This window comes from Sus scrofa, chromosome 11, assembly GCF_054392235.1.
Source record: "Sus scrofa isolate SSC_HxYL_T2T_F1_AM1 chromosome 11, Sscrofa_HxYL_maternal_Yorkshire_Landrace_v2.0, whole genome shotgun sequence".
Classification (NCBI taxonomy): Eukaryota; Metazoa; Chordata; class Mammalia; order Artiodactyla; family Suidae; genus Sus; species Sus scrofa.
The window spans coordinates 24,503,158-24,516,520 of NC_139393.1; the positions used below are offsets into that span (position 1 = coordinate 24,503,158).

The 13,363-nt window shown below is 39.1% G+C and overlaps 1 protein-coding gene across 3 annotated transcripts in view; it reads right to left on the reverse strand.

The window, feature by feature from the left end:
• The window catches only part of DNAJC15 (DnaJ heat shock protein family (Hsp40) member C15), a 74,341-nt gene that overhangs the window by 34,119 nt on the left and 26,859 nt on the right, over positions 1 to 13,363 (reverse strand). For 2 of the 3 annotated variants that reach the window (XR_014819532.1, XM_001925120.8), the window contains exons 2-3: positions 10,531 to 10,582; positions 7,041 to 7,114 (exon numbers count right to left, since the gene is read on the reverse strand). Coding sequence is in view for 1 of the 3 variants with exons in the window: in XM_001925120.8 (XP_001925155.3) it covers positions 7,041 to 7,114; positions 10,531 to 10,582 (126 nt within the window). In the remaining 2 variants the exon portion in view is untranslated. Of the gene's footprint in view, positions 1 to 1,425; positions 3,631 to 4,391; positions 7,115 to 10,530; positions 10,583 to 13,363 lie in introns of those variants that run through there. The other variant, XR_014819531.1, reaches the window with a different exon arrangement.

Sequence of the window (13,363 nt, forward strand, 5' to 3'; positions counted from 1 at the left end):
AGCCATCAGACTAAATGAGATCACCTAGAGAGGGAGTGGAGAAAAGTCCAAAGCCTGAGCCTTAGAGATGGCAACATTTAGTGGCACAGAAATGAAGAGGAATCCGCAAAGGAACTGCACGGGCTCAGTGGTGCAGCAGGAGGAAAAGCAGGTGCCAACAGTGAAGAAGTGAAAAATAGTGTCAAGTGCTTCTGACAGGTCAAGTCAGAAGAGAGCTGAGAACTGAGCGCTGCATTCAGCAAAAACTCAAAGAATCTAACCAGAGTACACGTATGAAGGAACAACAGCTAGTTTCAAGGTTTTTCTCAGGGGACCAAAATTTTTTACTAGATATATACCTTACTCCCTAATATTTCTATCAGTATCAACCTTAGGGAGCTCCAAAATTTCAACTTTTCCACACAATAAACAAACTGATGATGCTTCATGAACTCGTTTCCACCATATTCACAAGACTCATTAACCCTAAAAAGCAGATATTGCATCCAAGCCAAGTTTTCACTTTCGGTTCTTCCTAGGTGCAGAAGAAAACTAAGTAAAGGTTACTTAAAATCTAGCACCTGGAGTTCCTGTTGTGGCTCAGTGGGTTAAGAACCTGACATGGTGTCAATGAGGATGGGGGTTCGATCCCTGGCCTCGCTCAGGGGGTTAAGGATCTGGTGTTGCCACAAGCTGCAGTGCAAGTCACAGATGCAACTCAGATTCAACCCCAAGCCCAGGAACCTCCATATGCAGCAGATGTGCCCCCGCCACCCCCCCCCCACAAAATCTAGCACCTGGTTAAGGCTCATACCCCAAAACACTGACCTGCTTACAAGTAAGTCAATCTGAACCTAGACAATCATCACAATCCTTCTAAAGGAACGTCCTCATTTTGAGGACAGACACTTAATATTTGGGGGCTTTATAGAAAAGAAGACAGAGAAAACAAAATTGTTCATGTTACTTTACAGAAAATCATGCCTTCTAAAAATCGTATGGAATTTAGGTTTTATATTACATAATTTTAAAAAGAAACTGTTATCACAGTATTTTAATATATTTTTCTGTAACTTAGTAGCTGTGTTTTTAATATATTTTTCTGTAAATTAGTAGCTGTGTCATGAGCAAGCAGAACACTGTCCCTTTGTTACCACCCTCCAACAGAGCATAACTGACTCAAAGGCCCTTTGAAGCTTACAAACAATATACCAATGTTGTATTACATACATAAAGATACACAGATAGAAAGCAGTGCAGAACCACTTTCTGACAATGCTGGTGGGTCAAGAAATGTTTAGATTCACAAAAGTGGGACTATCATAAGGAATAACTATGTCATTAAACAGAGAAGATGGTTATATATTTCTCATGGAATTTCCAAGGACAGAAACAGTGGAATTTATTCTGCTATTTGAAACACACCCCAAATCTTACAAATTATTATTTTGTACTATTCTATTTATAAAGTATATAACGACAGAAACCAATTTAATTTTCCTTCTACAATTAACACAGAATACTATATCGCTATATATTATCAAAGAAGATATGAAAAGAACCAAGCTAAATGTAAGTCTTCATTAGCTAATTTACTCAATCAATAACTTGAAACATAAAAGCCCTCCAGACAACCAGAGAAATACATCATTCCACAGTCTTAAGGGAAGAAAGCCACTCACCATTAACTCTAAGCTTCAATTATGTACAATAAGCTATTTGATTTATAGAGCCACAGAATGATGATTTTAATTAGCATTATTTCCATGAATTTCACTTAACCATAAAACAATATAAGTCGAATTTTAAAAACTTGTATTCAAGTAAAATGACAAATTCGCAAATAGAAAAATAAAAGTCTCAAAAGAAGATGAATAACTTGGGTATTGTTCCCTGGGGGGCGGGGGGAACAGGGTTAATTATACATTAGCTGAATCAATAATAGACATTAAAACTTTAAAAAAAAAAAAATCAAGGAAAGGGTACAGGCTCAAAACAGCAGACTGAATAATAAAAATCTTCCGAATTCCAAAGTGCCTTTGAAATGAGAAAGAGGTATTTTAAAAAAGAAAAATCCATAATAGACCTAGAAAACAAGAAATGGGACAAGCAGCAAACCAGAAAGTTTAAAGAAATTCTGAAAGATTGAAAACAGGTAAGACACAGCACATCACAAATCACAGCAAACAAAAAATTGCAGCAGCCCAATCACTAGAGGAAAGAAAGAAGAAAACACACTAAGTTCAGAGTCAACAAATACAAAACATGGTATCAGGATAATTAATTAAACCAGAAGAGCAGAGAGAGACCATTCCCAATTCCATTAGTACAGAAGGTAAGGTTCAGCCCCCTGTCACTTCAGCCCTCAGGCTAATAAGCAAGTGAAATGCCTGGGGTGCATCTTATTGTGAGTGGTAGGTCCCAAGAGAAGCAAAGAGGAGTACCAGGAGATCACATTTCAGAATGCTGAGGGCTGAAGAGGCGGACAGTTATGCCAAGGAGTAAAATATACATAGTACTCAACCACCCTTGGGTTCTGCAAATCCCAAGACTGCCTCTGGGCTCCTTGCTTTGGAAGGGACATGACTGTTGATTAAACCCACCTACATACTCACAAACCATGTTGATCCTCTCACTCAATTAAACTGCTGAATGAAGCAAGCCTACCAAACTGATGAGAAAGTCCACTTTCATTACTCAGCGGAGTCCTCCTCAACATACATCAACAACCAAGGATCTTTAGACATTTGGAAAAAAAACAATATTATGGAGGGAAAAAAATAGAACCAAGATGAACAAACAACAGCAGGCTCGAAAGGAAGGAGATAAATCAAGAAATGTAAGAGAACCTGACAAAATCTGAATTAGTGTCTTTAGAGATATTAGGATAACATCCATAAAAGAATAAGTTGTATGAAAAAGGATCAAGAATAATTCTTTGATATTAAAAAAGTGCTTATGTAAAAAAATGTAGTGGAGGGGCTGAACAACAGAAGGGCCATTGCTGAAGGCCAACCTAGTGATCTGCAAAATAACCTCTGGAAATACTGTGGGAAGTAGAACAAAATGATTAAGAGAAAGAAAATAAGATAAAATGTTCAGATTTAACATCTCTCTTATCAGAGTTTCAAGAGCAGAGGAGAGAGACATTGGAAAGAGGAAATAATTAAAGAAATAACATAGTAGAGTATTACAGGACAAATGACAGACAATTTTCACATTAAGTCAAGGGTAAAAATCCCTGTGAAATTTCAGAAAATCAGTAATAAAGAGAACACCCCCAAAGTTTCCAGAGCTAAACAAGAAGCACACAAACAAAAAAATCATCCAACACTAAAAACTCAAAGCACAAACAACACAAGAAAAACCAAAGCATGCCATGTACAGAGGAATAAAAAACACCAGAAACGCTGGCTGAGTCTGAGTACCAAAAAATGTGGCTGAGAATATGCAGGAAAGCACAAATGAGGGCACGGAAGTTCAGCCTGAGAGAGACTTCTGTTGTACTCCTCTAACACTGGCGCCACCAGATTCCAAGGAACCACAAGTTAAATGTAACAGAGCAAAGGAGACATTTTCTTTTCTTCACTTTTTAGGGCTGCATCCAGGGCTATGTAAGCTCCCAGGCTAGGGATCGAACTGGAGCTGCAGCTATCAGCCTACGCCACAGCCATAGCAACTTAGAATCCAGCCCTGTCTGTGACCTACACCACAGCTCACAGCAACACTGGTTCCTTAATCCACTAACAGAGGCCAGGGATCGAACCTCCATCCTCATGGACACGAGTTGGGTTCGTTACCACTGAGCCACAACATGAGAGTTTATTTAACAGAGAATTTAAAACATTTACCATCCATGCATTCCATATGAAAGAAATTATTCTAGGCAATACTCCAACAAAATGGGAGGGGAAAAGTGAGAGAAAAGGAGGAAAGTTAAGAACAAGATGATGTTCAAAGTATAGAGGAGGCGCATGAAGTTTAGGAAAAAATGAAAAGAGAACCCAAAGGAACTTGAGCCTCGAATATTCTGAGTGACAGGGATTTATACACAACCACAGTTCCTATTTGTCGGTAACTCTCTTTAGTTCAATAATGAACATACGCACAAGATCGAAACACTGTAAACGCTGTGCTTTGTGAATTTGACTTTTTGGAATCATTAGTATGTGTATATTTCATTCCTCTATTTCCCTGGAACAATTAATATTTAAAGAATTATTTTAAAAACTCTTATCTTGGAGTTCCTGCAGGGGCTCAGCAGAAATGAATCTGCCTAGCACTCATGAGGCCGCAGATCCCTGGCCTTGCTCAGTGGGTTTAGGATCTGGCATTGCCGTGAGCTGTGGTGTAGGTTGCAGACACTGCTTGGATCCTGCGTTGCTGTGGCTGTGCTGTAGTCTGGCAGCTACAGCTCCAATCTGACCCCTAGCCTGGGAATCTCCATATGCTGCGGGTGCGGTCCTAAAAAAAAAAAAAAAAAAAAAAAAAAAAAGACAAAAAACCCCCAAAACACAACTCTTATCTTTACTGAAGTATAGTTATGATGATGATGATAAAGATATTCTAAGATGTTTTCACTGGAAACTGCAAGCGTAATACTTTGTGGGAAAGGGACTGGATTTATCAAAAGCCACTTGTATTAACCTGAAGCCCGCGAAGAGGAGGGGGAGGAGGCATGCATCATTTTCCTCTCCTTCAGAAATGCAGGGGCCGGGTTCAGGACACCCATGACAACCTCTTAAACCACTCGACTTTATTGCTGAGCCTCCACAGAGCAGCGCAGTTTTTCTCACGTGCTTGTTCTCTTTTCCTTTAGAATGCTAAATAACGTAGTTCTACAAAATGTGACTCTTCTATTTATAAACATACCAAAGATCACCGCCACAGGAGAGCAAAGATTTCTGAAATTCTCTCCATTTGTAAACATACGGAAAGACACCAATGACATTCATTTAAACTACTGTGTCACCATCTCCACTCCTCTAACTCTATTTCAAGCCACCATCATCCTGGACCATCTCAATATCCTAACAGGTTTCATGGCTGCTCCTCTGGTTCATTCTAGTCCATACACTAAGCACAGGCAGAGGGATCATCTAAAATGAAAATCACTGCCCCCACGCGTAACACCTTCCCAAGGCTTACCATCAAACTTAAAATAACATCTGCAGTCTTTATCATCGTCTATTTGGCCCTACGTAACTAATCTGGGCCCAAACTACTATTCCTTCCTCATGTTCCACTGGAGTTGCGCTTGCTGTTAAACTCATTTCCACCCTGGAACTTCTGCAGTGCTCCACTGCCCAGAAAGCCCTTCCTTCAGACAGTCACATGGCCTGCTCCCTCCCCTTCTCAGAGCCACCGTCCTTGACCCATCTGATACAGATTCCTCTCTGCTGCTGCTGAAGCCAACCCTTACCCTGACCTCATTTTCTAAAGCTAACGAAACTTTTACATTCATCACTTCTACGTATTATGTACCTTACGTATGTGTTCATTGTTTCCACTAAAATGTAAGCTCCTGAGGGTGGTGTCTTTGGTTCATGACTACATCCCACTCCCCACAATAACGTCTGACACGTAGTAGGTACTTAATGAACATTTAATGAATGCATGCTCTGTATCTATTAATACTTTAGCCAAAGAAAATACAAATAAGAAAACAGAGGAGTTCCTGTTGTGGCTAAGAGATACTGAACCTGACTAGCATTCAGGAAGATATGGGTTCAATCCCTGTCCTTGCACAGGCGGTTAAAAGATCCGGTGTTGCCGCGAGCTGTAGTGTAGCTGGCAGATGTGGTTTGGATCTGGCATTGCTGTAGCTGTGGTGTAGGCTGGCAGCTACAGCTCCAATTTGATCCTGAGCCTGGGAACCTCCACATGCTGTGGGTGTGGCCCCCAAAACACAAAAACAAAAAACAGGGAAACAGAAAATAAACACATGCTCCTTCTAATCACAAACAGACATTTATAGGTCTACAAAATCACTTGCAGTTCTTTTGACCCTGAGTTTAATTGTCTGTCAGCATGTCATCCTTTGAAAGTGTGGTCATTGCTCATTACTAACTAAGCCTCACAAGCCTGTAATCCCTTCACTAAAACAAGCCATTCATTCTCAAACTGCTGCAAGCCAAGCTGATCTATCCCAGACCTTCTGCTTCCCAGAAATCAATGTTTATGTTGCACTGCTTCAGTGAGTTTTCTCTGCCTGGTCTCCAGTGGTCACAAACCACAGTTCACCACACTCTAGCTTCTTAGACACCTACTATCATTCATTCTTCGCTTATATTCAGCTCAGCAGACAGGGCAGCTGTAACGCTGGTAGATGAATGTATGAGCCCTACAGGATTTCAAGGTTGGAATCTTATAATCTTATGTTTGAGATAGCCAGATGTTGATGCAAGAGGACTAGTTTCAAATGTCAAGATGAAATAAACTCTCGGGTAAGCTCCATCAGGCCAGGGACCATGTCTGTTTTGTTCACCAGCTATGCCTGGTATAGGACAATTCCCAAATGAATATTAACGAAACAAGGAAAATAAATTACCTCAAAATTGACACAATACTACTAAAATGAATGTAATAATTAGAAGTCAAAATTAGGAATATGGTTAGACATAGGAGTTCCCTTCACGGCTCAGTGGTTAACAAATCCAACTAGGATCCACGAGGATGTGGGTTCAACCCCTGGCCTTGCTCAGTGGGTTAAGGATCCAGTGTTGCTGCGGTGTAGATTGCAGATACGGCTCGGATCCCGAGTTGCTGTGGCTGTGGCCAAAAGCTGCAGCTCTGATCTGACCCCTGGGAACTTCCATATGCTGCAGATGTGGCTCTAAACAGCACAAAAAAAAAAAAAAAAGGGGGGGGGGACTATGGTTAGATATAAAACAACGTGACCGAGGAACTTAAAAGAAATTAAAATCTGTGAAGTAGATAAACTCACCAATAACATATACACTGGAAAATCCAAAACATTTTTCTGAATTACTATCAGCGACAGCATACAAATAAAAATCAAAATGAGCTTAGCTTTCTAACGAAAGCCTTCTTTCACTTACAGGAGCTGAAATCTTCTTTGCGGTTTCTGTGATTACTTGTCCTAGAGGTTTCCAGATCTGAAATGCATAGCGACCTAAGTAATAACAGAAATAACATCAAATATATTTTTATAATGAAAGGCAATACCCACAAGGTGCTCACTATAGTATTTATTCATAGTTTACGTTCTATGTTTTTTCAGTAACTATTTCATCTTTTTTGTTGGCCATGCCCACAGCAAGAGGCAGTCCCTGGGCTAGAGATCAAACCCACACCCCAGCAGTGACCGAAACCTCTGCAGTGACCAAAACCTCTGCAGTGACCACATCCAATCCTTAACCCACTGTGCCACAAGAGAACTCCCTCAACAACCTACCAGAAAGATATATTTTTTCCAAATTTCTAGTTCATTAAATGGAAGACGGGTTTCATTTTAATACAATTTAAATGGAGGACAGATTTCATTTTAATATAATTATCATGGCTATTGAATTTATTCTGTTCTAGTTCATAATTATAAAATAAGAAAATTTCAACCTTTATGTATAAAAAATCTTACATTTATATGATGTTACAGGTCACACACCCACAAAATAACAGTCTAGTGCTCTTTTAAAGTCCCTTTACATATAAAGTCACTTATGAATCTAAAATAATTATACTGCTTTTCACAATGATAATCACGTTGAACTATACAGGAAACAAGTCATGTATATGATCTGTACACAGAAGAGTGATTTTAATCGAGATATTGCTAAAGTAAAAAAGCAATTATGGGGAGTTTCCATCATGGCGCAGCAGAAATAATCTGACAAGTATCCATGAGGATGCGGGTTCGATCCCTGGCCTCGCTCAGTGGGTCGGGGATCCAGCATTGCCACGAGCTGTGGTGTAGATCACAGATGAGGACTGGATCCTGCGTGGCTGTGGCGTAGGCTGGCAGCTGCAGCTCTGATTTGAGCCCCAGCCTGGGAACTGCCATATGCTGCAGGTGTGACCCTAAAAGGGCATTAAAAAAAAAAAAAAAAAAGAGGCAGTTATGTAGGTAATATTTACAAAGAATGTTTACTCTTAATTTCTGAGAATGACTACACTCCTAAAAACTTATTTTAGTGCTTTCCTTTCTTTGGCATCCTAAAAATCAAAACTCCCGAGTCTGGACAACTAAGTATCAATGACAACACAAGTCCTACACTGTTTTCAGGGCAAAGATAAAATATTATCTGGCTTATTTACCTTTTGCACCTAATCAGAACATGTCTACTAACACTAGTCTCTCTTTTCCCAGAGCTTTGCTAGAAAACCAGTGAACTTCGAAAACCTCTGCCCTTCAACTCAATTTCCAACCATAACATGATTTGTAAATCAAGATTGCTACTGGGAAAGTTCAACTACATAGATCTTTTATAAGAAGTTTCCTGTCTAGGAGGTCCTGTTGTGGCACAGCGGAAACGAATCCGAGTAGGAACTACGAGGTTGCAGGTTCAATCCCTGGCCTCACTCAGTGAGCTGTGGTGTAGGTCGCAGATGCGGCTTGGATCTTGAGTTGCTGTGGCGTAGGCCTGCAGCTGTAGCTTCAATTAGATCCCTAGCCTGGGACCCTCCATATGCCACAGGCGCAGCCCTAAAAACCAAAAAACAAACAAACAAAAAAACTCAGGATGCTACAAATAGGAAGACATGAAGTAGCCAATCTAAGGAGGAGATAAAAAGCTCTGGACGTCAGGAGAAATTAAAGTAAAATTAAATGAAGCTGAAATCCTAACTCATCTAAATCTCTATATGGACATCAACTTCGATTTGATTCTACAATAGTATAAATCAGAGCTTTTAAATATTTTATCTCAAAACGCCTTAAAAACCAGTCAGTCTCTATATAAAAAAGCAGTTAAAGGCTTCAAGTCGTGACATGTGGACATTTATGTTAATCCTACAGGAGAAGACCTACTTCCAACAGTATAGGGGTTCTTCTCCGAAATTCTATTATCCAGGTGTATACGACCCTGAAAGACATCTACCTGTTATTTAGTATTCTAGTTAGTGAAGTGAATTTGGCAATAGTGTAGTATATACAGAATACATGGGCCAATTCTCATTTTAGAAAGACAACCTTGGCAAAAGTGCATCTTTCCCTAATTTCAAATAAAAACTCTACATTTGAATTTGAAATAACTATGCCCATTCTCCTACAGCAATTAATACGAAAATTGTTTTGTGTTTATAGGCAAGTTTGTCAGAATTCCTTTTCAGACATGATACTCTTCAAAGTTCAGAAAGCAGTCAACCATAGTTATATCATGAGACAGAAGACCCAGCGGTATGAGCACCAAGAGAATCTGAACCGCTGACGTTCCTTTTTATTGGTAGGGTGCTTTAAATGAGAGTTGTGTGGGAGTTCCCGTTGTGGCGCAGTGGAAACGAATCCGACTAAGAACCAAGAGGTTGCGGGTTCGACGATCCCTGGCCTCTCTCAGTGGGTTGAGGATCTGGCGTTGCCTTGAGCTGTGGTGTTAAGTCGCAGACACGGCTCCCATCTGGCTTTGCTGTGGCTGTCGTGTAGGCTGGCAGCAACAGCTCCAAATAGACCCCTAGCCTGGGAACCTCCATATGCCATAGGTGCAGCCCTAAAACGACAAAAGACAAAAAAAGTTAAAAATAAAAATACATGAGAGTTGTGTGGAATTAAATACCATACGAAACAAAATAAAATCCTTCCTATCTCATTTTTCTCTTGGATCTTCCTAAAGGCCACATTACCACAATGTAGCTCCACCTAAAAGAAGATCTAATTAATAAGATCAAATTCATGGAACTTTTTCTTTGTTTGTTTTAAATTCATGGAACTTAAGAGACACAAATGCTAAATGAAAAATGGAAATACTTTACCAACAAGAAAATGCTCTCTAATATTTAATTAGAGACTAGCTATGCAATTTAAAACTATAAATTAATGATGAAGAGATAGCAATTATACTTTAAATCTTTATAACTGTTCTTTATAAAAAGGTGATTTGGGTAATAAAAGAAATTCTCCTAAATTTGTTAAGGAAATTACACCAATGTATTAAAAATGAAGTAATCAATACACTATAGGCAACTATGCTCATCAGAAAGAACTGACAGCTCAGAAAATGTGTACTCTTATCTGCAAGAAAAAAAAATACGGGAGAATAAAAGAGCTCCACATCACTTACATTGCTTCGTATTAAAGATTCTATGTTTTAATAGTACACCATAGATCAAACTAAAAAAATGTCACGAAGACCAACTATCATTGGGGCTGGTTTTCCTCGCTTTTGTATCGTTAATTTCCTTCACTACAAAGTTCATCTAGATCTCGCTGCACAGAGAAATAAATGTTCACCGACTATAAATGTTGTGGAAAATGGGAACGTATATCTTAAAAACCAAAGCCTCAGAATACTAACGGTACTCATGAATCACTTCGGAATCTACTTGGAAGTATTTCTCCTGCAACATTTATTGATACGTATCCTTTATGTATCTTACCTGCAAATCCAAGAGCTGCAATACCCAGCCCTACAGCTATCAAACTTCTTGCCTGTGGAGGAAAAAATGATTATCACTTATAGTGTTATACACTGGGATACTTAAGTAAATCATTTTAAATAATGAGGATAATTATGTTAAATACTACATTTTCCTTAAGCTCTGCTGTGTAGAATTTTAAAAAATCGGCAGTGTCTATGGGATTAAATCTGCTGAACACTTATATCAGCTAATTTTCAGTGAACTAAAATAATTCTGGATTTCATTTAATTTCCATATGCCTGAATTCCTTCTAACCAAGAGCTTTTGTTACCTACTGCTAAAACATTTTTTATAGACTATTTTTAACAGTGGGTTTAACTGCATTTCTCCTCTATAAAAGATAAAAGGTGAATATTTCCTCTGCCTTTATGTATGTGATGCTATATTTTAAAAATCTGATAGAACACTGTATCTATGTTTAGAAAAGAAGTCAAACTGCCAAAAATTAGCAAAAGTGATGAATAACTTAAGAGCTACTTTATTTCTACCTTCCTGGAATGTAGAAGTTTAAAAATAACAATTCAGAATCTAAAGTTATGAGTGCAACCTGATAAATTTTAAATTGGTTACATACTCCGTATTATTTTATGCTTTTCTCTGTAATTACCTTGGGAAAATACTTAAGTCACAACAGAAAAAGGTTTTATGTAGTAAAGATCAATGGCTGCCCCCAAGATTCTTTCTCCCTTTCTTCTACTGGATCAAAAACTCCTATTTTTAGCCAGATGTGTGTTTCCAAGCCTCTGGTTGACTTAGGTAGGGCTACATTTACTAAGTGTTTGCTTATAGGGTATAAGCAGAGTGGTGTGTGCAGCTTCTAAAAAAAATCCTTCAGTGGATGGGGGGGTCTTTTCTAGTCCTCTTTCCTGCAATGTAGATGTTATTCTGGAGCTGCCAGGTGGATAAAGAAGGAAGAAGAAAGAGATGAAGACTGCATCCTGAAAGATCACAGAGCTGCCAGCACCCTGGACTTCCTCTACTTACATGAGACAAAAATAAAATTCTGACTTCCTAAGATAGATACTACGATTATTTTTGGTTTTCAGAAAATAGCAGCCTAATCAAAACTTATTTTTTTTTCTTTTTTACATCCACACCTGCGCCATACAGAAGTCCCTGGGGCTAGACGGTCAAATCACAGCTGCACCTGCTGGCCCATACCACAGCCATGGGAACACCAGATCCGAGCCACAGAATGGGAGAAGTCACTGGCAGCACACAGCAGACAATAAGCACATACCCCCAAACGTGGAGAATCCTTCCACATTCATCAGAAGCAGACAGACAATCTAATAGAAAATGGACCAAAAAGTAGTTCAGGGACTTCACAGAAAAAAAATCTAAATGGCTAATAAACGTGAAAAAGTGCTCAACTCTAAGGGTACCTAGAGAATACTAAAAATAACGGCAAAACCAAAATGCTGCAGAAATATTACTACTAGCATATAAAGATCTCTGGCCTTTGTGTAATTTGTTCTGTCCACTGATGCATCAAACACCGAGCAACACTATCTGCATTTCTAGGGTTATTGTGAGGATAATACGTAGTAACATATGTAAAGGCTTGGCACAGAGTCAACAGGCAGTAAACGGACCCACTTTCAGGATGATCACTAACGACAGCTATTAATGAGTGTAAGCAATATAAAAGCAGCATCCTTCTATCACAGTGCTGCACAAACTCTTAAGTCTGATAAAAGAAGACTCAAAGTTGTTTTCGAGGTAGGCCCCAGAAAACGAACTGGTCTCCTCTAGATAATCCAAACGTTCACTTTTTCAGAAATGTGTATTTGAAAATATAAACTCTTGAACAGTTATTTTACTTTCACATTTTCATACATTAGTAGTTATCACATCATTTTCACTGTTCTTTTTTTAATTTTTACTATTCAGACAATTCAAATATACATGAAAGAGACAGTTACATTATTGTAAAGATTTTTTTGTACTCTAAATTTTTTATTAAAGCATAGTTGATTTACAATGCTGTGCCTATTTCTACTGCACAGCAAAGTGACCCAGTCATACATATATAAAGATTCCCTTTCTTCTCTTCCACTGTGATCTATCCCAGGAAACTGCATATAGTTCCCTGTGCTGTACAGCAGGACCTCATTGCTCATCACTCTAAATGAAATAGTTTACGTCCACCAACCCCAAACTCCCAGTTCATCCCACTCCTTCCCCCTTCCCTTTGGCAACCACAGGTCTGTTTTATCTGCGAGTCCATTTCTGTTCTAAAAAGATTTTCATGTCAAAGTATTTATGTCAGAAACATGAAACCATTAGGCATTTGCCCATTTTCACTTTAACAATATCTAAGGCTCAACTATGTTTCACTATTAAAAATTCAATTTACTTCAACAACTAAGTATTGAACATTCTAATGATTATTCTCTACTTGTCCCCCCAGATTCATTTTCCACCCTTCTCTGCCTGGCTCTGTACCTCTGCCTCCCCACCTCTCCAAAGACCACATTATCCAATCCTCATGTGCTTCGGGTTTCTGGTTGCTAATGAGAGGAAGTGTTGAACCCAACACCATGCACTGGTTACCAACCCCAGGGGAGAACTGTTAACAGTTCTGCCCATTATGTCTTGCTATCAAAGTTGCCGAGGAAATCACAGCAGTCAAGCACTCGACAGAACAACACTTTACTTACATAGAAGGGACAGAGTAAGAGCAAAGCCAGTTGTGTGCACCAGTCTCTCATGGCTAGTGGATGCCAGCCAGTTGACAAAGAGAAACTAGCCCACAAGCACTTCCCTCTTTACCCCATACTATCCCTGG